Below are 25,393 nucleotides of genomic sequence, written 5' to 3' on the forward strand. Positions count from 1 at the left end.
AACAAACATCCGAAGGCAGTGTGCAGCAACGAAAACATTAACCATGCACGGAACTCATTCCCTTCTGTTATCCTCATAATGGCAACAGATGTAAATGGCCAACGAATGGATTAAACAAGGTTTATATTGTGTCCGACTTCTCCAGATTTCCTGCATCGTTTCACCGCCTGAGTCTGCGAGTGTTACAATACACATTTAAAGCTGAACCAGAACTTTTGTGAAAGTTCAGCTTTAAACATTACCGTTTGTATTTGAGTGACACGCCTTACAATAACAAAGCCTATAGACTAGATAAGTAAAAGCCTATCGTAGAAAGTGAATTGTAAAGCCTTTCACAGACAAACTTGCCTACGACCTAAATCAGTTGAAGGTATAAAGAAATCTTTGGCTTAGTGGACTTTGGTGTGCAAGTTAGAAAGAGCGACATTGTCTACATGGAACAACTGCTATAGACGGACAAGACGTATTGGACATCGTTTCCAGGACGAACATAGGTCAAAAGAAATTTGCGATTATAGTGTGTAAGGACTTCGCTTCATCATCGTGGATAACTATGTATACACAAATCTGTAAGGACAGCTGATCAGGACAGTCACAATCGCACAACTTTTGGACAAGACGGAGACGGATCTTTAAATTTTGCAGACAGACTCCATTCTTGACAAGAACCATTTCGCGCCAAGCAGGATTACATTGAAGACTTTGTCTTCGGACGAAACTTGAGCACAAGTGGAACCTGTTCATATCATCTTGACAATCTACACTTCAGTGATGTAGCTGTGATAAATAGGCCTACCAATTCCCCCAGTCCTTATGCGTCTTATCTGGTTCGTCAAACCCTGTTAAAATGTGTCGCTGAAGCTTGATGAGAAGTTGCCCAAATGCCGGTGAAAGATTTCCAGACCTTCTTCTCGACAAACCAGAAACAGGCCGGAATGGTGAAAGCAGGTGTGCCCGAGGTTAACTTCAGTCAGTACAGAGCCTCGAGGGGAGTTTTCGAAGCAGAAAATATCCTCAGGCGGAAGGGTAAGTTGAAGACGATCACCAGTTAGTCCCAACAAGGACACCCCACTCTCCCAGTGAAAGTACAGCTCATTCTTAGTCGTCATAGCGGGGTTCCACTGTATACGTATTACACCTTGCTCTGTCCTATTCGGTAATTGGTCTTCGGTCAACTGGTTCTCCGCGACAATTAGCCAACTACAGGAGGGGCGTCCTCCCATCTTATTAGGGCGTAGGGTGAGCTTTAAAAGGCCCATGTGATATGTTGGATCTATAGCCTATACATTTTCCTAATGACCAGCCATGAGGACAGATGTTGAGTATGGTATGTCCCTTGACAAATATACACCATAAAGTATGAAATGAAAAGGAATAAGGAGTTTGTCTGAGCATGAAGCTAACGTTTAACTTCACCGTCTGAGGTGGCCTAGCCAGTTGCCAAACATCAGAAAGCAGTTATTTATTGCTTTATTGACTATAGTCCGTCATCCAGTCAAGGCTGAGTAGCTCAAAGTGTGGTCAGATGGACAAAGATGAGCAGTTATCGCCAAAATCATGAATGAAAAGTTACTTGACCAGTTCCAAGCATGTTGTCCATTATAAGAACATTGAATTCCAATTCGGAACAACACGCGGCGCTTTTACCAAAAGTAAGCAGTTTTGAATTTGGCGCCTTTGATAACATAAGTTCTCAACAGGTGGGTGCTCAGTTGCTATTGACAGTTTCAGGAAATTGACCAAATAACACAGACATGAACTATTGGCATGCGCGACAAAATTAATCACAACGTTATTTATCAGCAGCTGAAAGTAATCATGATCAGCATCATTTATGGACCCAAAATTATATCATGATTAAATCAGGCGTATAAAGGTGTCAAGTAAGCGTGTCGCAGTTGCAAAATCACCGCTGCTGCGCATTGATATTCAGAATTGGGTCAATTAGTAACGCGGTTCACTTTTGCCATGTGTGTCGGTGAAAATGTAAACAGTGGTCGGTGGATTTTGTCATGTATTTCAAGCCCGGATAACATCCGATTCTCGTGAAATGGATTGATAAAAATGCAATAAACTATAACCATGAATGTTTTACTACAAAGTGAGTCGTCTTTATTTAGTTTTATGTGTAGTTTGCCAGTTGACATTATTGCGCTGTGTACGTGTATAAAGTGACAGTTTATATGTAAAATGCACTGTGTACATTTTGTACACTAACACTGGACAATGACATACATGTAATAATAAAATAAAATAAAATGTGTATGTGTATTGCTTTCACCTGATTACTGTAAGCTTGGCTTTGAAGGGTACCCTATGACGTTGTTCTTTGGATGTGAATAAATGAATATACCAGTGCCTTCCTGCACACCAAAAAAGTGTCAATTGGGCTGCAGTATATAATTTTTGGACTTGCAACGTAGTTAACGTGGACGTCGTGGTCAGTCATGTCAGTGGAGGGAGGACTCCCTGGTGAGACCCTGTTGGACAGTGTTGTGTGTGATAATGTAAAGCATGCCTGTGTTGACATGAAAATTGCATCTTCAGGCAGGAACTTTGTTCCCACCCTGACCCTAGCTGTTGGCTGTTGATGGTGTAAATTGATAAACCGCAAATAATTCTGCTGTTCTGGGGTAAAAACTAAATCTGAAAAGTTGCCAAAAAACCCAGCCCAACGAATGATAAAATCAATAAAGCTTAACATTGGTTGACCTCAGGTTAATCCAGAAGAGCTGTACTGATATCATTAAAGTCATTAAGAGTTTCTTTTTAATCCAAAAGCTAATACTTATCTTGATGCTTGTGTGTTTGATGGACACTTGGCATACATCTATGCTGTGTTCATCAAACATGTCCGATTGATAACAGGAGATATAAAAATATTTACTTGTAACCAGTGTTTATTTCTTTATTACAGAGTACCGTATCCTTGGTAAAAAAGGAGAGGGTACATTTTCAGAGGTGCTGAAATGCCAGAATACCAAGGATGGTACGTACTGGGCCTGCAAGAAGATGAAACAGCATTATGACAGGTCAGTATTCTCTACCGCTGTAAACTATATCCCAAATGACAGGATCTGTTCCAAGTTGAATGGGCCACTTAATGCAAGTATCAATTCGTGTCTTGTACCCCCCCCCCCTCCTCAAGGGTACGACACCTTATCACCCTATAACGACATCTTAAGGCTCAAGCATCACCCTTTTTTCACCAATGCTACTTTTTCTTTCGTCAAGACATCACCATCAACAATATATCAGTTATCACCATCATATAAAGTAACCGGACTAATTTTACTGGGTAAGGCTGTATGTTCGACAAGACATCGACACATTAGCATCCTTATTCTTTCCAGCTTCGCCAAATTTTCACTAAAGGAAAAATAAATACTACTCAAGCATCGGCAAAGATTAGTGGTGATAGCTTAACTACCCTTGAGGAGGGGGGGGTACAAGAAACGAATTGATACTTGCATAAGGATTGTGTCTTCTCTTTGCTCTCCTTGGGAGCTTTTGTGTTCCAATCAGCAAGTCATACAGAAAGCCAAGGCAACATCCCTTCTGAATGTTGCCATTGTTTGACATCACACTAAGATACTCCAGGCTCTCCTTACCATAGTTACTTGAGGACACTGCTGGTGTTATTGGCACTGAAATTAGCAGTTCAGCTGTTAGATTTAGAGACCACAGTCCTTCATTTCATGATGAGAATATAAGTACTTGGTTGTATGCAAAAGAAGTTGATAATATGTGTTGATGTCATTATTGAAAAATAAGTCTTTTTTGATTGCAGTCTGGAGCAGGTGAACAATCTTCGAGAAATCCAGGCCATGAGAAGATTGAGTCCCAATGCCAATATTCTGGAACTACAAGAAGTCATTTTGTGAGTTTTTGCTAGCTGTAGGATACAAGTACCTGTACCCTATATCTGAGTCAGCCTTCATCCTATTCTTTTTAAAAAAACAACAACTACAATTTGAAATCAATGAAATCCCTGCTGTTTGAGGAGAGAACAAATCTGTGATGTGATTCCTAAAAGGGGAGCGAGTGGAGCAACCATGCACAACATATCATCACTATAAATGTTCAGGTCATCTGATGTCTGATTATTGGCCTTTATAGAATAGCAACCATTAAATCTGCCTTCATTCATGAATTACCACTCCTGTGATTTCATGCAAGACTATCATTTTATAGCTTTTATGTCAAACATTTGACCAGAAGTTGTTTTATGTGTACTGGTGATTGTGACCATAATGCCATTGGCAAATTTTATACACTTACAGCCCAAACCATTGAATGTCCCTTTAGCCTCACAACTGCAGGGGTTCTGCTAGCATTAGCCACAGCCTGAAGGGGGTGCATTAGTGTGGAAATATCCGTGTCATAGTAGATTATGGCTACATTTCGAAATTGTTTAGCTAAAATGAGACAGTACCATAAAATATGTCATTATGATGGTAACTGGCATGACTGATCCCAGCCTTAGCAACCAATAAAAATATGCACTGTTTGTCAAAGAAGAATTTCTGTATCATTTTCAATATCGGTGTATGATGGTTGTCAATGTCAAACCACTTTGGCTGTCAACTGTTCCTTTGGCAACTGTGGTCTCCTTCAGAGTGTAAGTCTAGTATAATATTAAGTAAGGAGTGTGAAAGATGAAAAATCTCCCTCTCTGCAATATGAATGATACCCTCTCCCAGCTATATCTTTTGGTCGCTGGCTTTATTTTCATACTTATTATACAACATGCACACTTCCTTTTCAGTGACAAAAAGTCTGGTGTGCTAGTCCTTATTTGTGAACTGATGGATATGAACATTTATGAATTAATACGAGGTAAGAACCTGAAAGCCTGTTTAGTGTGTGTATCGTGTACTGGTTTGACAGAACCTTCATCAATCAATTGCGGCTAGCTGAGTTCAGCTTCAAACACTTGTATGTTCACAAAAAAATAGTGACCTACTTCTCTTTATTTGGGAAATTGGAAATCAATAGTTTGACTAAGATTGATGTGAGAGAAATGTAAAGCATTTTTGATGTGATCGAGGTACACATTGAGAGCATACATTATTCATTCCTTTAAAGCCTGAAGTTGGTTGTGATTGTGGAATCTTTTCTTCCAAGTTTACACACTTGGAATAAACTCAGTTAATTTTTTCCTTTGTGTCATGAAAACGTGTTTTGCTATCTGGACAGAATTTCAATACTGTTAGCATAGGTTGTTATTACCAAGTGAGTTGAAAGTAGTACCATCAAACCAACGTTAAATTCATGATTGGGTGGAACATATACTTTGTAATGAAATATATTCCTGTTTTTGGCTTGCACACATAAATTGATCTTTCGTCTCTTCATGTCCTACTGGGTTTTACTGATCATAATTTGGCAAATTCTTACAACATTCCTAACAGTACATTTTAAACAGGTGAATTGCTTATGTGACAAATATGTACTGTCTATATTCACTATATAGATTTAAACTCTAGGAATAGAACTCTTAAGCCTGTCATGCTAGGCTGTTACATGACTAATAGACCAGTGCTTTCCTGTCTGGCCCTTCAGCCTAATTTTAGTATGGGCTTAAGCCCGAATAACTGAAAAATAACTCCCAACTTGTGATGTCAACTAATCTGAAAAAGTTCAATGCACTTGGCCTAAGTAAGATTATGGTTGTGAATTTGTCTTGAGATATGTCTCATGTCTGTGAGTCATGGGGAGAACGTCATTGAACTTTCAGTAAGTGAGGAGGAAGGCATACTCGAGATTGGTGACGTACACATACAAAGTTTTCATAGGAAGTCATGTGAAGTACATTTAGTCAATGACGTATCAACTTCATTTTATCGCATAATGATATCAGAATGTTCTGATGTGAACCTGGTAATATTGTTTTTGTTGAATCCGTCACAGCATACCTGATATTAGTTTAGCCTTAAAAAAACATTTTGCACACGATTTACTGTAAAATTTGTGCATTGTGTGACTAAAAAAATTCCCCTGAGTAGAACTCATTGAAATACAATATATGTGAGATTACCTTGATTCTCGATTACAAAGCAACACCTGAACTTAAAGGTGTTTTAATCCTTCATTTCGTTATTAAAATATAGTTTCTCACATTCATCGCTTACCATACTCTTAACACATAAAAATATGACCCAAATCAAAATCAAATAAGACTGTGAAAAGAGGAACACAATAGGCGATCTAAGATGCACAGCAAGTGAGCGATTAAAAGCACACAGTTCATCAAAATGTATAATACTCGTAAATCTTAGATAAATGGATCAGGCTTCGAGCACAATTTAGGCTGTTCATTAACCAATTTGCGTGGCGGTCTTGCACGATACAGCAAGCCTGCATAAGGTAGTGAAATAAATAATATGATAATTGTATCCTCAGCACCTTTTATTCATACTGCAGGAGGCAAAACCTTATGCAATGCGTTGTTATATCTTTCTGTCATTTTCAGGGAGACGACATTACCTGCCTGAGCCAAAAGTCAAAAATTTTATGTATCAGCTATGTAAATCAATAGAACACATGCATAGGTAAGGATCGATCATATCAATGCACAATATTGATTGACTCTTATTTTAAAAAGGCAATCATTTCTGCTAACATTGATAAAATCCTCACAATCCTTTCCTTAAAGTTGTTTTGAAATTGATGATTTCACTACTACACGTATTGCAATAACACTCTGTGTTGACTTTGGTCTGACGACAGATATTGGTGTGAAGAGCAAACAAAATTGGTCAATGTTATATTACCATTTTAATAGGATATTTATGCCTTTGGTTTGAATTGGTAGGCCTATGTCACAATCCATTGGGACAGGCAATAACTTCCATGGTACATATTAGGGGGTCCCATATGAAAATATTTAGCTTTCCCTCAATTCAACTTTCACAATTGAAATACTGATTGTGTTTTTATGATCTTGGTTTGTTTATCTATACATGTATGAACCAGCATGTACCGCTAACGGGTGGTTAATCTCCAGTTTGTATTACATACATTCAGGGTGTTTAACCTGTGTTATAACAAAATACTCAAGATTCTTTTCTTTTGAATTTCAGGAATGGTATATTTCATCGGGATGTGAAACCAGAAAATATATTAGTAAAAGTGAGTTGAAAAAAGAATGACACTGCAATTAGTTGGTGTTGTTCTACTGAAATTGAAAAAACTGACATTTAGAATCAACAAACGGCAACATGAAATAGATACCCTGCTACATTTCCACCAGCTGGGTAGAATCACTGGGTCCAAGGAAGTGGTTGCTGATAGCCCTCAAGCAATACGCCATTTGATCCTGTCGTTATTCATACACATAGTAACTCACATGAATGCTCCGTTGCAGGATGACATACTCAAGTTAGCTGATTTTGGTTCCTGTCGAAGTGTCTATTCCAAGCAACCCTATACAGAATACATATCAACGCGATGGTAAGTTCAACTTGGTTTTGTTGGAATCAGCACAGTCGGATATATCAAGTCTTGAAATGGAAAGGACATGAACATGACCAATATCCCTTACCGAATCTCCAATATGTAAGGTCAATGAAAAGGTTTGCAGTGAGGGAAAGTAGTTGATTCATATGTTCTATTCTTTGATGTTTAAGGTACCGAGCACCAGAATGTCTTCTCACTGACGGTTATTATACATATAAGATGGATAACTGGAGTGTTGGATGTGTGTTCTTTGAAGTGCTAAGGTAAGAACAACATTCGATTTACACATTCATCTCGTTATGTTGCAGGCATTCTGTTCTTGCATGACTGCTGTTTGATTTTTGGCCTGGAGGCTTTGTCGTATGGTTTGAGGGAGCAGCCCATTACAAGGTTTACTTGGTGTCATTTGGATAGGGTGTTTTGGTTGACCTGGCAAAGGCACAGGTTCAAGGAATCTCAGTTTTACATGTTCGTCTCATTCGATGGTCATTGAAGTAAACTGATTTGCCCATGGTCACAAGTGATCTGTAGGTCAGATATTGAATCCATGACGTTCAGATTTTATGCACAGATCTAATGTCATTGTGCTCCCATCACTGATGTTCATCCGTACAACTAAAAAGGGGTAGTGAACTAAACCATATTATGTTCTAAATGAATAAGTAAACCTTTAAACTTCTATTCTATAATTCTGTTTCCAGTGTGTCCTCTCCTAGGGCCATGTGTACTAGGCTCTGCATTATTTGTATAGCTGTGCATATTTAAGGAAATCTTCAAATCCTGTGTTAACCCAATGGATCAGTTAGCTTACAGTTATACAAATATTTGAACCTTGCTTAGCAGACACATTAGGAGAATACTCTCTTCATCAGGGAACACTGATTTTGGTCCCCAAAGTGGTCATTTCCATTCGATTTGTCCTCAGTTGGGACACCTTTCTTCTGAAGAGAATATCTGCTAGGTTGTAGAGGAATAAACCGAACGCATAAAAATATTTTACCGTCGTAAAGTATTGACCTCTATATAAATTTCGTATAAATTTTTGATATTATGTATATAGCAACATGACTCATTCACAGAACACTTCAAATGTATCCCCTCAGAAGGCATGATATGCATTACCAAGCTTGTCCAATTATCTTATCTTAATCAAGCAAAGCTTTAGTAGTGTCACAGCAGTGTATCTGACCCAGGTGGTGTTGTTTGCATTGTTTAATATGATTAACTAATCATAGTCACCATAGCAACATCATGGCAATTTATGAATTTCATATTACACATGTGATGACAGATGAAGAACAGATAACAAAATGTAAGTAGGCAATGTGATCAGATGTTGTTGACGAAATGTATCATCTTTATTTCAGTTTACACCCCTTATTTCCCGGGTCTAACGAAGTTGACCAGATTGCCAAAATCCATGATATCATTGGAACGCCCGACCCAGCTGTGTTGAACAAATTGAGAAAGTAAGCCAATAAAATTGTCTTTTGAGTTCTTTGATGCTTGAAAATGACTTGTGAATTCAGAGTCAAGTTTTATCAACATGATTTTCAAGAAGAAAAAAAGGAAAATCAGAATCATCACAACAGGTTAAAGATGTTTTCTCAAAATTGATGTCACATTCTGTTGAGGAGTTTTTGCACCTTTTGGTGCTTCATCTTAGTTTGAAGGGTCTACTTGATTATAAGAAACTCAGGCTGAGTGCAAATGCTCAAGCCCACAGGCAGGCTGATATCTTCCATTTGATTGGTTACTTTCAGCAAAACGCGAGGGATGAACTTCAACTTCCCGCCAAAGAAAGGTTCAGGGATCGAGCGCCTGCTGCCTCATGCATCAAAGGAGGCCATTGATCTTATCTACAAACTCTGTACATATGATCCAGATGAGAGACTCACATCGAAACAATCTGTCCGACACCCTTACTTCAAGGAACTAAGGTACATGAAAGTTTTTATTACAAATCTTTGTTTGGTTACAGTATTCTGTGGAAAACTTGTTGTATTGTCAAAACTCATAGTCCTCAATATTGTGATAGTAACCAAGGAAGTCTTTAGTCTTTTCTGAAGGATTGGTCAATGTCTACTTGTTCATGGCCAGTTTGATCCCGGTCCTTAATCAGTCAATACTTATTGATGAGGTTATAAACGCTGGCATGACAGTTACATGGTGGCCCTATATATTTATGAGGCAGTTGCCAGTCCATCTTGTTAAGCATTCAGTTGCGCTGAAAGGGGGAGCGAGACTGGTCAATGACATACATGTATATCGACAAGGACATGGCCTCTGTTGTACTGGTCGGTCAGGGAATTACTGTACATAACCTCAAAGTTGTGAGGTAAGATTTGGTGGAGATTTTCAATATTCTTTGCTTTGAAGTCTTCTTCTAAAGGCGTTGAACTCTTCATTCAACAATCGACTGTGATTTGCACCTGTTCCGCCAGAGTTTTGATGTCAGGTCTGAGTCACTTGTCCTTGCTTCATTAGAGTGGGAAGAGCAGGAGTCATCTTTTCAAAGAATCCTTATCGTGTCATATCACATATCTTTCGATTCTCAAGTATCAGGATGGTGTTTTCCAGGGATGCAGAAAAGAGACAGGCAGCTCAACAGAAGGCCCAGCAACGACCAGATGACGTGATAGAGAAAGTCGACAGTACGCTACAAGTTACAGAGAATGCCAAATCTGAGCCAAACTCACAGGATGAGACGAAAGATAAGGACACCAAGGCAGCTCAAGAAAGCGTTGTTGGTCCACTGCTTACGAAACCTACATTAGGTTATGAACGGAGAAGGAGGGTAAGGGACTTTTATCAGGTATGAGAGATCTTTAACAACACTTTTGGCTAGTGGCTTTTAGAGAGCATCTTACTAAAAGCATTCTTGGCAGAGGCTAGCTCATTGGCGCTTAGACTTGTAGGTATGGCAGACAGTGATAAGTGAATGGTGTGTTGTGTTCAGCACTATTTGTGGCATTGTGCTTGCTTTGGTTGCCATCTTTGGCAGGATTTTAACCAAAAAACAACTTACACGTTTTTAATCATGCCATTGTAGTGAATTCTAAAGTTCTGTGTCAGACACAGTTGGTGTCAGAATCCCCGAAGAACATTGTGGCAGACTTGATTAACAACACACCATTTCTTTCATTATCTGTAATCTCTTTTCTTTTGCTACTTTAACCTGCTTACACTGCTGTTGACCATGGTGTTGATTCCATATTCTCAAAGGCGGATTAGGGAACCACACTTTAAACCTTCTAACCATTCCCTATCGCACTGTTGATCTGAATTGTTTTCCTGTCTATTCCTCATGCATCATATCATCACCCCAACCCCTAATCTTCAATCGCTTTACTCTAATCTCTTTAGGAGATGCAATATCCTTTATAGTACTCAGTAATAGTAGGCTAATAGGGACAAATGTTTGTGACAAAGTCCTTTTGTTCTCCCCTGAAGATAATAACTGGACAATATGGAATGATAGGTGCATATACAGCAGAAAACTTGTTTTATGAACATACCATGATTTCTTTTAATGATTGATTCTGCTCAACAGTGGACAGCACAATGTCATCTACCTCAGGCTGGCTTGCACAATTGCCATATTAATCATTCACATGAATCTGCCCTGTCCTGGCTTTGTGATAGAAAACATAATTATATATTTGATGAGGTTATGTAATCAATTATCTTGTCATGATTGAGAGGAGGAACTTTGTACTTTGTAACCCTTTAGGTTTTCTTCATACATAAACAATCTGTTGGTATTAGTTTCATCATGTGATCATTCTGATCATTTCAGAGGCGGCAAAAGAGAGTAACTGATAACGGCTACCAGCATGGCTCATACTTGCCTAAAGTGAATGGAACAAGCTCACAGTTTTCATCATCCATCTACCCTAGCACCACATCTTTCCCGAAGATTAATGGCAGTAGTATGTTCCCAAGCATAGGTGCATTTAAGTCAAAACCAAAGGTAAGACGCTATACATTCTGTCATGTTACCTAATTCCGTGATATGATTACTTAGGAAGCTTGTCCTTCGAGATTTCTTTTGTAAATGTTTGGAAAAGCTAATCTGTTCCACTGTTCTGTTCTGGACTCTTTGGATGAGTGCAAAGTCACCCTTGGGCTTCAGTCCTCAGTCTTCCTGGAAACTACGGTTTAATCACTTTGCCCATAAATGAGGACCTGAATGATTTGCGAAGGGTGAAAACTGATCTCTCATGATTTGTACTTGCGTCCCCCATAATATAGAAGTTAAGCTCTTTTGTTGCTACAGATGCTCAGTAACTGAATCAGGTTTCTTGTTTCTACTCGAGATTACATATATGCTTAGTTCACCTGATGATACTGGAATTTGATTATGAGTGCTTCCGCGTCATTGCAGGCCAACACTCAACCACAGACGAACAAGAACATGTACGGTCATTACCAGCTGCCTTCCATTGATCGACGAGGAGGACAGTTCTGAGAGACCTGTGTTGACGATGTCTGCAATTCCACTTCGGTCAATCCTGCTCTGCAGTCTCGGGCTAGGATCTAAAGGAACAGGCCTCTTAAATGTATTGAAGGAATGCAAGAAAATGGAGGACTTAAAGACTACTATGGTGCTTCAGCACTCTTAAGTGTTACCACTAATTCGAGCCTCCACTTTATAAAGACGGGATTGAATGTGAACAAATGGTTCAAGCATTTGTTTTTTGGCGAAAAAGCCTTTCGACATTTTACCATAGCCAACCTGATTGGTCAATGTTGCAGACGGCCATTCTCTGGCAGGTTCAAAACTCCTAGCTTTGAGGAGATTATTTGAAGAATAGTTCGTATTTCGGTCTTCAGATGCTTTCGACAAATCAAAACAGTGTTACGATGCAGGCATTGACATTGGCTTGATATTGGGATGTCTCTATTCTCAAGGGGTGTGGCCTGAATAGCCTGAATAATGAGGGTAAACTTTTTGTCAAGGTGCAAAACAAACTAAAATTGTCTGGCTAACGTTCAGAAGTTACCACCTGATGATTCAAAACATAACTGAGAAGGTTGGAGCTTTGGCTGTTCAGCTGGCCAGTGATCTTATGGTAATTCTAAACTCATGAATAGTAGTTTATAAAGTAGATCCTATACCGCTGTAAAAACATATCTTTTGAATAGGCTTGGGAGATTTCTTGGCCTAATTGCAGAAAAGTCAAACTTAGTCTTAAGATTTTATGAGTCGATAAAAGGGATTGAGTTAGGTAGAATTGTATCCAAGATTGGTGGTTGTATTTCATTTAGTTGAAAGAATGTCACCTGAGGGTAAAAAGTATCCGTCCTCCTGCTCAGAAAGAGCATTTGCAAGGGACGGCTGAGGCTTGCAGCATTGGATCTTTGGTTCCAATGGGCAATGGCCCCTGTTCGAAAATTAACCATTTCTCTATTGTATTTAGCCACAAGATGGCACTGTGATATGCACTCTGTGATGTCCATAGTTTGCACATGTTTACTCCAAACATAACTGCTGACTTTCATTGCTAATTCTATGAAATCTGAACATTTCTGCGACTTAAGTTGCCCTTGTAACAGTAATTTAGGACTGGGACCACTTCAGGGAAATATTTTTCTAATGTTTTGTTACGAGTCATATAAGCGACCCATTTGTATAAAGTCATCTTTGATGCTTGGAGAAAACCATGGCAACTGTCTGTTTTCACTTCCAATTCATGCACATTCTGTTTATGGGGATAAAAATGGGGTTTTCCCGCACTGTAATATTGTACATAAGAGTATGAATGATTCATTTGAAGCAAAACATTATGTTGAGCCCTTCTGATGTGCATGATTATTGTTTATTGATCAATTGTACTCAAATGGTTAGCATTGGTCAATCGATCTGGTCTTATCTGTGATATATGCTGCGATGATTAAAGTTATGATTGGTGTTTCATATTGAATGTTTCTGAATGATACTTATCCCTGTTCCTCTTAGGGATAAACATTCCTTTGTGAAACTGGTTACCGGTACATGTATCTTCTACAAGACACTTACTAGTGAGTGCTCTTAAAAGATACTGGCAGATTGAATGTGTCGAAGTCCAATGTTAAACTAGTTGTCTTTCTTTTAACTCTAACTTCAAGCTTAGATTTAACCCACGAACCTGCATGGCTAGGCCTCACATATCATGTTCATGAGGGACTTAATGGCTGAAAGGTGGCAGTAATAGCTAGCAGTCCAGTCGAGAACCTGTTGTGGATGAAATTAACATGGGGTGGAAATCTGTTGTTTTTTGGACCACTACCTTCTACTGCTACCTACCGTCAGTCAAGTTTCTCATTGTGAGGCCCAGACTTCAGAGTTGTCAAAGATACAGTTATATTGTCATCACAGTGATTAGTTTTGTTGTATATTGCATTAAATTTGAATGTAACATTTGGTTAAGTGTCTGTACAGTATTCGCACAATGTATGAATAGAACAAATAATAAAAGACCTACAATGTGAGGTTGTATTTTTACAAACAAATTAGTTGCCTTGATTCTTTGTCACGTCAAAAACTTCTGAGCAACATCTCAACCCAGTAAGATTGTTGGAGGGACAATGTGCTTATGGAGCCGGCGGCAAATGGTCATTGAAGTGACGGGTCTCGGAGCCTTGTTTGTTAAGATGGGGTACAGTGAACCTCGGGTATCAACCTCTGGTATCATACTCAAAGACACAAGATTTCATATTCTCTGCCGAGATTCAGTCGCTGAAGGGACGGGTCTCAGGGCCTTGTTTGTTAAGATGGGGTACAGTGAACCTCGCGTATCAATCTCTGGTATCATACTCAAACCACAGGATTTCATATTCTCTGCCGAGATTCAGTCGCTGAAAAACCCCAGTCTGATTGTCCCCATGTAACATGGATATGCCCATTCCAGACCTGGACTTTTCTCTGGTCAACACTTGCACAAAAGAGCACAATCCAGAATAGTTGTATTCAGCTTCAAGTTGGAGAGGACGAGCAAGTCAATAGACTTTTCATGGAAGGTTAAGACTGGTTTTCCTTAGGATTGATCAGAAGACACCATGCACGAGGACACTGAATGGAGGATTGTCACATCCATGTCCCATTTCCCCCAAGTGACAGATGACGAGTTGGTCAAAAGCCATTGCATGGAAGGTTTAGACTGGTTGTCCTTCGGTTTGGCCAGAAGACACCACATGAGGACGCTGAATGGAGGATTGTCACATCCAAGTCACCTTCCCTCAAGTTAGAGGGACGAGCTGGTTAAAAGCCGTTTCATGGAAGGTTTAGACTGATTCTCCTTCGATTTGGCCAGTAGATACCATGGACGAGGACACTGAATTGAGGATTGTCACATCCAGATCCCTTCCTCAATTTAGAGAAGGACGAGTTGGTCAAAAGTCCTTGCATGGAAGGTTCAGACTAGTTGTCCTTCGGTTTGGCCAGAAGATACCATGCTTGTATGAAGACACTGAATATAGGATTGTCACCTCCAAGTCACCTTCCCTCAAGTTAGAGGGACGAGCAGGTCAAAAGCCATTTCATGGAAGGTTCAGACTGGTTGTTCTTCGGTTTGGCCAGTAGATACCATGTATGAGGACACTGAATGGAGGATTGTCACCTCCTGATCCCATTTCCTCAAGTTAGAGAGACGAGCAGGTTAAAAGCCGTTTCATGGAAGGTTAAGACTGGTTTTCCTTAGGATTGACCAGAAGACACCATGCACGAAGACACTGAATGGAGGATTGTCACATCCAAGTCACCTTCCCTCAAGTTAGAGAGGACGAGCTGGTCAAAAGCCGTTTCATGGAAGGTTTAGACTGATTCTCCTTCGGTTTGGCCAGTAGTTACCATGTATGAGGACACTGAATGGAGGATTGTCCCATCCAAGTCACCTTCCCTCAAGTTAGAGAGGACGAGCTGGTCAAAAGCCGTTTCATGGAAGGTTTAGACAGGTTGTCCTTCGGTTTGGCCAGTAGATACCATGTACGAGGACACTGAATGGAGGATTGTCCCATCCAAGTCACCTTCCCTCAAGTTAGAGAGGACGAGCTGGACAAAAGCCGTTTCATGGAAGGTTTAGACAGGTTGTCCTTCGGTTTGGCCAGTAGATACCATGTACGAGGACACTGAATGGAGGATTGTCCCATCCAAGTCACCTTCCCTCAAGTTTGAGAGGACGAGCTGGACAAAAGCCGTTTCATGGAAGGTTTAGACAGGTTGTCCTTCGGTTTGGCCAGTAGATACCATGTACGAGGACACTGAATGGAGGATTGTCCCATCCAAGTCACCTTCCCTCAAGTTAGAGAGGACGAGCTGGACAAAAGCCGTTTCATGGAAGGTTTAGACTGGTTGTCCTTCGGTTTGGCCAGAAGATACCATGTACGAGGACACTGAATGGAGGATTGTCCCATCCAAGTCACCTTCCCTCAAGTTAGAGAGGACGAGCTGGACAAAAGCCGTTTCATGGAAGGTTAAGACGGGTTTTCCTTAGGATTGGCCAGAAGATACCATGTATGAGGACACTGAATGGAGGATTGTCCCATCCAAGTCACCTTCCCTCAAGTTAGAGAGGACGAGCTGGACAAAAGCCGTTTCATGGAAGGTTTAGACAGGTTGTCCTTCGGTTTGGCCAGTAGATACCATGCACGAGGACACTGAATGGAGGATTGTCACATCCAAGTCACCTTCCCTCAAGTTAGAGGGACGAGCTGGTCAAAAGCCGTTTCATGGAAGGTTTAGACAGGTTGTCCTTCGGTTTGGCCAGTAGATACCATGCACGAGGACACTGAATGGAGGATTGTCACATCCAAGTCACCTTCCCTCAAGTTAGAGGGACGAGCTGGTCTAAAGCCGTTTCATGGAAGGTTAAGACGGGTTTTCCTTAGGATTGGCCAGAAGATACCATGTATGAGGACACTGAATGGAGGATTGTCACCTCCTGGTCCCATTTCCTCAAGTTGGAGAGACGAGCAGGTCAAAAGCCGTTTCATGGGAGGTTTAGACTGGTTGTACTTAGGATTGGCCAGAAGACACCATGCACGAAGACGCTTCTTCGTCCTCTTAGTGTATGGCTGATATATACTTTAGAACCAGGCCATTGTCTCTAAGAAACCTGGCTGTCATCTCTTGTTCCTCCCTTGATCCCCAGAGCTTTGTCCCCATTAATGCACTGTGTGTCTTTTGGTGTACCCAGAGAGGGCATTTCTGAAGCACTTACCCAGGTGTCTGATCTGATGTTTTGCACTGGCACCTTCTGTACTCGGACATGTTCATCATTCTCTTGAGGTGAGCTTTATATCTGCAGTGGCTTGTCCGAAGACAAAGGATGGTAGTTTCCTCTTTTCTGTCCTTGTCTAGGATACGAGGACACTGAATGCTGGGTTGTCACATCCAGGACCATTTTCTCAACTTACAGTGTTAAAGAGCTGGTGAAAAGTTCTTTTGGTTTGGCAAGAAGAAAGACATAATGTGCGAGGACACTGAATGTAGGGTCGTCACATCCCGGCTACATTTCCTGAAGTTACAGAAGACGAGCAAAAGCTGGTGAATGGTCAAGGTTTCAACCTGTTTTCTTTTGATTTGGCCAGAAGACACCATGTGCTTGCAGGAGAACAAATGAGCACTGTCACATCCAGGTCACTGCATGGAGAATTGTCACATCCATGTCCCATTAATTCAGGTTACAGAGGACAGGCTCGTCAAAAGCTGTTTCATGAAAGGTTGAGATGGACGGGCAAGCAAAAACTTAATCAAGTCAAAAATGACTGCACAACAGTTTATTCTTACAAAAATCAAAGAGATCTGATCTACAGACAAAAAGTGAGAGGTAACGAACTACAGGAACAATACAACATTGTAAAATATATTGCTAAAACGGCAGTGCTATTATTACTGGTGGTTTGCCTGATTCGACAATAAAATGGACAAGATTGCCTGTATGTTACAGTGGGTAAATGCACAAGCTATCTCTGTTAATAGCACAAAGTATAAACAGTTACTGTAACTAAATGCGGCAATTACTCTTGTCATAGTTTGACAAATGGTAAAAATATCAGAAAGTATCGGTGAGTATCCCATATACATGTTCAATGAAATGTATAACCTAGAAACTTCATAGTTATGTATCATCCCGGCTGTAAGGAAACTAGGCTTGACCAAAAGAAAAAACTTGCTCACTTATTTTAACCTTGCTTGCTGAACAGTCTTTTTTTGTCTCTTGCGTACAATTAGGCCCTTCTCAGAAGGAGATTCTGGTGAAGCTTTAAAAACAAATCGTTGGCCAAACACTTGTTGGTTAAAATGCTTTTGAGAGCTTTTTGTTCATGGTTCAATATCAGTATTTCAGTTTATAAATTGTTTCCTAATTAAGAAGTGCATTCTTGAAATAACAGCTTGTCATAATGAACTCTTTACAACAGCCACAAATATTACTTCATCCTTGAGTAAACAATACAGTCAACTACACTTCTACCAGATAAACATTCCCGTTCAACCATCCAAGGATTTCTCTATAAGAGTCACAACCTAAAAGGAACATTTTCTGTTCACTGCAAGTCTTCAAATATTCAATGATATGCATATATTTCATACTTGAAAAGATTCTCGCACAAATCCTTGAAGGTTCAATTGAACATAACTACATATTTCAAAGCAGGAAAAGTCCAATTTTTAGGCAGTGATCAGTTTCTGAATTTACTTTTAATTTCTTGTACCGTATTTTCCGGATTATCCCCCGCACTGCCCTATGACCCGCACCCCCTTTGACCATTACCTAAAGCCACGCAAGACCCGCACCTGATTATGACCCGCACTGCTCCAAGTCCAAGACCCGCATTCTCCAAAAATAGTAAGCCATTCATTGATGTTGACATCCTAGAACCGCCATGTTTTTTTTAATTGTTAACCAAAGTGGATCAATTCCAGCATGGCCGTAACTATTTTCCCTAGCGGAGACATCACAAACTATGCGATCATGGCGGAAATATTGGTTGAAAACAATGCGAAAACGATGGACATAAATCCTTATCAAGTAACCAGTTTGGTCCCCTTTTTTTTCTTTGGGGTTGGGGCTTATCCCTCTCAGAATCCACGCAAGACCCGCACCTTTGTATTACCCGCACCCCCACTTTTTGGGCCTGTTTGAGGGCAAAAAGCCGCGGGTCATACGCCGGAAAATACGGTAGATGGAGTATAAAACACAAGATGATTTGTCAATATAAGCTGATAGTTTGAGATTTAAGAACACAATCAGCATTAGTAAGTATTCATATGGAGAATGATGGAGGCACATAACACATTACTGCCTAACACAGAGAAAACAAAAAGACCAAGTCAGGACTTCAAGCTGAGGGCAACTTCTCAGGGCACAATAAACTCAAAAATGAATAGCCGTAAATACCAAATCGTCAAGAATAAAATCTCACTAACATGTAGGGGTGGTGTTAAGGAATGGCCAAAGTGAGGACACAGGTTACTTTGAAAGATAATTTCCACAATCAACATACTGGCCATCTTAAATCAAGTTGCCTAGAAAAATAAATGATACTTTACAATTTCTTGGTCCCATTTTATAAATTTTTTGAAACCTGATGACCCATACTGCCCTTATAACCGAAGACCTGCTGGCACACATCTACCAGTCAACATGAACCAAACCATGGTGGATTATATATCTCGATACATACATTTACAGTAAACATAAAATAGTGAGTGACCTGTCAAAGGGAGACGAAAGCTCGGTTAACTGCAGGGATATGATTTCAAACAAATGCAATAATAGCCGAATTGGGGACACGAAGAAATATTAAGATAAGTCTATTCATAGTAATTGCCAATGGCAATTTGAGGTGTAATCGATTTGATAAAATGTAATTCATACGTACAAAATATTTCACCTGTTAGTTAAACACAACAAATCTTCCTGTCTTATATTCTAAGCATTTGCAGCAAAAAGCCAAATATATCTTTAATCTTTTGATATTACTATGATGAGGTAAATGGTTTCATGGATCATCTCCTGCTGCCTATAAACATCAAGGATCTCTTTCCTCATACTACTTTTTACTATTTCCTTGTTTGCTCTTGCACTATGTGTAAAATAATCAGGGGATTTCAAGAAAATATATATTTCCATTGCATTGACTGGACCTAAATATAAATTCCAGATAACTATACAATATCTAACAATACATGTCTAGCAATACATGTCCAACATTACATGTACCATACAAAATCTGACCAAGTGAATTTTAGTGTAAAACATGTAAAACTTACAGCATTTTAATTGCATTTCTAGCTTACTATCCTGGATGAATAGACTATATAATGTATGTTGTAGAATACTATAAAATCACTGGCTTCATCATAACATTGAGTACGATGTAACAACTACTTACACATTATTTGTTCTCATTCAACGAGTTGTGCCAACCGGATACCAGAATAAACTGTTCCGGATTCTCAATGCAGGATATATGTAGTCTCTCAAACTGTGTACCGTACTGGTAATGTGTTGTGATGTGAACTGAAATGGCCACTAATGGTCTCAGCCAGACAAAAATGCTGATGATGAAAAGCAATGTGTTTTTTAAGTAGTTACAAATTACATCTGTTTAAAAGTGATCCACTTTCGGCCCCCTAAGTGACCAGGCCACCGATTCCTGAGATACAACTTTTACTGGTCTTCAGCCTCATCATCATCATCACCTTCTGCATCATCAGCATCATCGACAAGGTCATCATCATCGTCTTTTTCTGCTGCTGCATCATTGCCATTCTTTTGTTCCTTGCTGCCGAGGAATTCACTGAAGATTTCGTCAGCTTCAGCCAACTTGTAGTCCCGTACTGTAACACTGTCTCCTTCTGCCCCTCGGATCATAGCTGACAGCTCTGAAAATTAATACATCATAATTTTAAATTGTTTCCACTGCAATGCTTCCACTGAACTTTCTCCCTCAAGGGTCACCTTTGCTATTTTTGAAAAGTTAGCTGTTGGGTTAGGTCAAATGTGCAGGGCATTAGACAAGGGAGATCACTGCAGGCAATTGCACTTTTCAGTGGTTTTGAGCTGTTCTGATAAATCTACTTAAGTACTAACTCTTTTCAGCCTGTAATCTGAACATGCACAGTACTTTCTTGTTCATGGCTATTGCCCGTCCCAATTCATAGCCGACACCTAATGATGGCTGTGTCACTTCAGCTACAATGACTGGAATGAAAAGAAGAAAATTGTAGAAATAGATCCAAGGAATGATATCAAGACAGAAAATCATGCAATTCAAGAGTCAGTGTTGGTTTAGCTGGTGAAGTTAACATTCAGTTCATCCTCGACTGTGATGCCAAATTACCTGACCAATCGAAATACTCCACAATCTGTAATGTACCATCAGTCATTGAGTCAGTGATTATGAATGTTACAAAGATAACACTAATTTCCTACCATCTGATTGGTCCAACCATTTCATATCTCGGTCATGAATGTCTTTTTCTGTCATTTCTTTTTCATCTGCAAAGAAGAGCGGATATCTGCTAACACTTGTGCATGAGAAACCATACATTACAACCATTTCCTTTCTTTAAAGAAAATACCCCAAACCAGATATAGACAACATAGCTGATACTTCTGCAGAATCATAAAAAACTTAAAGGACTTCGGCAAGGTGATTGAAATCCCTTCGATGATCATTTTAGACAAAAAAAATCCATCCAGCAAATCAAGGCAAACCTACCTTTTACACACCCATCTTTGCTTCCCACATGTTCTGTGAGGACTGTACCATAACTCTGGAGCTTTTCGATCAATGATGCATAGACCTCTGCATCTTGTCGTCCTCCCCTGATGCTGCCACAGAAGTAGATAAACATGCTGGCCTGAAATAAGATACATCACAAATCAAAAGCTACTCCAGCTCATTTGAACTCCTTAGTGGTCCAAGTGCAGACCAACATACCTGCACTGCAGTTGTAGCATGCACTGCAGTACTGCCAGTAGGCTACCAAATTACATTTTCAAATGATTTCGAATCGTAATTTTAGACGACGATTTTAGGCAAACTACAACTCCAATTACATTAATTTAAACGTTAAAAGAATCACTGGCATATACTTTATCAAATAAGACATTAATTTCGGACTTACGCAGAAAGTAATTAATAGAAAAAAGGGAAGAAAAAGGACACTATTTGCCTTTGTCTATGAAAAATAAAGCGGAAGTAGCCGGCGAAATTCGGGAAGTCGGGAAGATTCTTGATTTCTATTGGGCAAAAATGAAATAAATTTTGATATAATAAAATATCAAACTTTAAAAAATTGCATTAGCTGTTCAAAAGAGTTCACCATTGTGACCACTATTGGCCGTCGATTGTTCCCATCGTTGAAAGCTGGTTGGGAACCAACTGCGGCAGAGTCAGTAAATCGAGTGAGACTTGACACAATAGACAACGCTTGGAGAATGTAGTACCGCTAGGACACAAAGCAACCGTTACCAATGACGAGGCTGGGAGATTGGTCTGTCATGTGACCTTCCTTGGCAAGTTCATAACGCGGGAAAAGCGAATTTGCGCGCACGTGGACTCCGGCGATTATGATTGGCTTAACCAATGAGGCCAACGTAAATTTAGGTTAGCTTCATGCTTGACCTGACCTATGCTCCCTTAGGACTTCTCTTGTGTTGCTTAGCCTGTTGCTTTGCCATACCTCCCATGTCATGGACCCTCAACCATCAACGACTCTTGACATGTTTTAGAAACATGTAATCAATCCGATATATTCCTGATTTTTCTTTTTCAGAAGAATTAGCTAACAGTGACAAAGGAATCTATGATCAAGATATGGAATGGCTTGATACTATTAAGGCCAAAAACAAACTTATTAATGAACTATTTTATTCTAGCTATAACCTTTCAACAAAATAATGTGCATCATTTGAAAAAAACAGATCTGGAAATTTAAATTTATAAATCAACTTTCTAAATCCTTAATCTTTTCCGTCACTTCACTAACTCCACATGAATCTGTCCTATTAGCTGCTGAATCATGTGAACTTCCAGAATCAACTGCTTTCGATTTAGTCTGTTTATTTAGCTTCTCATTTTGCTTATTTCCTTTTGTCTTATCCTTTCCCTCTTTCCCAGTTTCAACAAGTCCCTTGGCTTGTAGTGGACTCTCTAACTGTATGGTGACAGGACCGTCATTTTGTATATGAACCTGCATGTAAGCTCCAAATCTACCATCTGAAAAAGTAGTAAAACACTACAACTTTAACAAATGCTTAATCTTTTTGTAATTACAATGTTTTGTAATCTTGTTCTCCAATACGATGTGAAGGCATATCCAGTAAATGATGCCTCATTAAACTTTTATTTGTCAACCTTCTGTTAAAGATAACACATCAATGTTAGCCATGACATTATCACTATTCTACCTTTAATTTTGTCTGGACTGTAACCCCCTCTCATCTGCTTTAGGAATTCTTCATACATCTGTTGTGAAAGGTCTGCTTCCATTGCCCCATGAAAGTCGGGTTTGTTACCCTTCAGGATGGATTGTAATGTGAACTGCAATGGAACAGGAAAGGTTCATAACAAGAAGAATTTTACACAATTTCCATTCTGAAGTTAGTGCTTTACAAGTCTGAAGTCAACTGACAATCCATTTGGACACCAGAGACAAAGTCACAACCATGTGCAGAAAACCAATATCTAATAGACTCCGAGATAATGACCAGATCCATCACCAACCATATTGACATCAGAGACGAAGTCACAACCATGTGCAGAAAACCAATATCTAATAGACTCTGAGATAGATAATGACCAGATCCATCACTAACCATATTTACATCAGAGACGAAGTCACAACCACGTTCAGAAAGCCAATATTTATCTAATTTTAAGATGATCAGTGTTCAAATAGCACAACTAGATCCAGGTACACCATATGATGCAGCTACCAAGCATAATCTCAGATTCAATTAGAAACTAACAAGGAAAGAACATTGTCAAGAATTCCAAGCACGACTTGGTACAGAGTGATCTACCACAGCTTACCTGGCTAACACAGAGGATCTCAAGTTCCCTGTCCTTAACACTCTTGGCCCATCTTTTCCCCTCATCGTCTTCAAATACTCTCAGATTCAAAATCTTCCGGACCCTGAAAGAAGAGGTAAGTGATTACTGCAGAGAATCAAAATAGAGGACTTGATCTCATTTTACATACTGATGTAATATTTACACACTGATCTACCATTTCACAGTAAATTCAGCTTTTCATACTTACATATATTCTACTTCACATGGTTTGTCATATCTTGAAATTCCCATCAATACACACAATCCCTTTTCAATGGAACTCACCAGCTCTTCACCAACTGAAAGAAGAGAGGTTAAAACTTAAATGTTGTTTTTTGCTGTGGGCGAGGTCTAAAGGACTTGGCACTAGGAATAAGATAGCCAACAATCGCAAGTCTCCCAGTGGATGATAATAAATGTGCAACAAGCTTGTCTTTTCAAATAAGGTTTTGTTTCTTTCTTTCAAATAAGCTTGCTTTCCCCATTAATATTTCAATTAGTGACTGTCGCCACCTAGGGAGTAATCGTCAAACTAAATAAATGAGAGTTTTTGCTCTGCATATGGCCTAAAAGCTGCTTTGTTTTGAAACGATTACCTGTGACACTGGCTTTGGTCACTCGCTGGATAACAGCTCTCATACTGTGTGGTATAATATATACGATATTGACATCAAAGTGATAGAAATCGAGATTATGAATGCAGAAATATCATAAAATTACAGTTTATGGCAATGTTGCATCGAATCTGCATTTTACAGATGTCAAAGAAATATGAAATGCCTAATTTTTCATGTCTATCGTAGTATTCATTAAAATATAGTTCAAAATCTTACTCTTTGCCAATAATACGTCAGATCTATTTGTGTCTTATCATTTAAAACTTGACTATTTTCGTCTGTACATACTTTCTTACTCTACGTATAACAAAAAGTTCGCAGCACCGTCGAGCACTCCCATATGGTCTAGTGGTTAGGATTTCTGGCTCTCACCCAGGAGGCCCGGGTTCGATTCCCGGTGTGGGAACGTCTCCTTTTTATGTAAATCCTTTTTATATCGACAAACCTTTTTTTTAATTGATTGTCTAAAACTTTAAAGAATAAGTCAAATTATGTAGCTTCATAGATACAATTTTTAAAATTTTTTTAACGTTCACATCAAGCTTTACAAAATTATGCGTTTGCAAAAATAATATTTCGCTTCTTACTCCTTTCTTGATTAGGTGGATTAAGTTTTGCAAACAACAATATTTCCTAAAGTAGCTGTTTGTAACTTTCATATTATCATATTTCTGAGAGGCTGAAAATAAGATTTTTCTCAATCACCCGCATTGGAGAGATTCAGTAGTCGTGGACTGATTCAAGGGCGACGTTGAGCGTATGATGAATTTAAAAAAGCCTGCTCCTCTCAGCATGGCGGCCCGCCAAAAAAGGTATGACGGATGTTTGGTAACAGTAGACGTTGTTTTCTGTCGGGTGTTGGAATCTTTCTCGGATGTAATTTAATTACAATTAGGCAGCGTTCGGCGCGGGAATGAGGGCTCGGGTTGCAACCTGCACATTTCCTCAGTCATCTAGTATTTGCTCTGAAAGCAATGCTCACATTATATACATTCTTGCATATATCAAATGCAACACAGTAGCAATTCTGAGCATCCTTTAGCGACGAGTCTTGTTTACCTTTGAGCACAGTGTTCCGAGGTACCGTTGCCCACAATGTTCAGTGTGTTTGTTGGCACAATAATTTTTGTTTGTCATGGAGTTAGTTATGAACTTAACTTCCAGAAAAAATTTTGGTTGTCCAATAAATGTCGGGAATGTTCACCTGCCATGGGATAAGAAATGTGGCGATAAATATCATTATCAGCTTGACGATGTAGAGGGAG

At 39.4% G+C, this 25,393-nt stretch overlaps 3 protein-coding genes and 1 non-coding gene across 6 annotated transcripts; 2 read left to right on the forward strand and 2 right to left on the reverse strand.

Annotated features, from left to right (window-relative positions):
• Window positions 1–426: 426 nt before the first annotated feature.
• On the forward strand, window positions 427–13,930 carry LOC135484498 (MAPK/MAK/MRK overlapping kinase-like). 3 transcript variants are annotated; one of them, XM_064766027.1, is made up of 13 exons: window positions 427–1,026; window positions 2,918–3,032; window positions 3,791–3,880; window positions 4,769–4,839; window positions 6,476–6,554; window positions 7,086–7,134; window positions 7,370–7,455; window positions 7,632–7,724; window positions 8,829–8,930; window positions 9,225–9,401; window positions 10,042–10,258; window positions 11,261–11,434; window positions 11,849–13,930. In XM_064766027.1, the coding sequence occupies exons 1-13, from the start codon at window positions 882–884 to the stop codon at window positions 11,930–11,932; spliced, it is 1,482 nt and encodes a 493-aa protein (XP_064622097.1). In that variant the 5' UTR covers window positions 427–881; the 3' UTR covers window positions 11,933–13,930. The 3 variants fall into 3 exon arrangements, with proteins under 3 accessions (XP_064622097.1, XP_064622096.1, XP_064622098.1); XM_064766026.1 differs by having other exon boundaries at window positions 428–1,026; window positions 10,042–10,276; XM_064766028.1 differs by lacking the exon at window positions 427–1,026 and adding an exon at window positions 1,963–2,101 and having other exon boundaries at window positions 10,042–10,276.
• A 3,282-nt stretch (window positions 13,931–17,212) lies between these two features.
• On the reverse strand, window positions 17,213–21,672 carry LOC135484499 (5-hydroxymethyl-dUMP N-hydrolase-like). The gene is made up of 5 exons (XM_064766029.1): window positions 21,581–21,672; window positions 21,172–21,313; window positions 20,883–20,948; window positions 20,541–20,651; window positions 17,213–20,332 (listed from the first exon to the last, which is right to left on the reverse strand). The coding sequence occupies exons 2-5, from the start codon at window positions 21,305–21,307 to the stop codon at window positions 20,118–20,120; spliced, it is 528 nt and encodes a 175-aa protein (XP_064622099.1). The 5' UTR covers window positions 21,308–21,313; window positions 21,581–21,672; the 3' UTR covers window positions 17,213–20,117.
• A 660-nt stretch (window positions 21,673–22,332) lies between these two features.
• LOC135485256 (D-aminoacyl-tRNA deacylase-like) lies at window positions 22,333–24,242 on the reverse strand. The gene is made up of 5 exons (XM_064767104.1): window positions 24,108–24,242; window positions 23,720–23,810; window positions 23,491–23,593; window positions 22,866–22,998; window positions 22,333–22,674 (listed from the first exon to the last, which is right to left on the reverse strand). Exons 1-5 carry the CDS (start codon window positions 24,148–24,150, stop codon window positions 22,403–22,405), a joined length of 642 nt encoding a protein of 213 aa, XP_064623174.1. The 5' UTR covers window positions 24,151–24,242; the 3' UTR covers window positions 22,333–22,402.
• Window positions 24,243–24,462: 220 nt separating this feature from the next.
• Window positions 24,463–24,534, forward strand: Trnae-cuc (transfer RNA glutamic acid (anticodon CUC)). The gene has a single exon. It is a non-coding gene; the product is annotated as a tRNA-Glu (tRNA).
• Window positions 24,535–25,393: the final 859 nt, after the last annotated feature.

The sequence above is a fragment of the Lineus longissimus genome, chromosome 3 (assembly GCF_910592395.1).
Source record: "Lineus longissimus chromosome 3, tnLinLong1.2, whole genome shotgun sequence".
NCBI lineage: Eukaryota > Metazoa > Nemertea > Pilidiophora > Heteronemertea > Lineidae > Lineus > Lineus longissimus.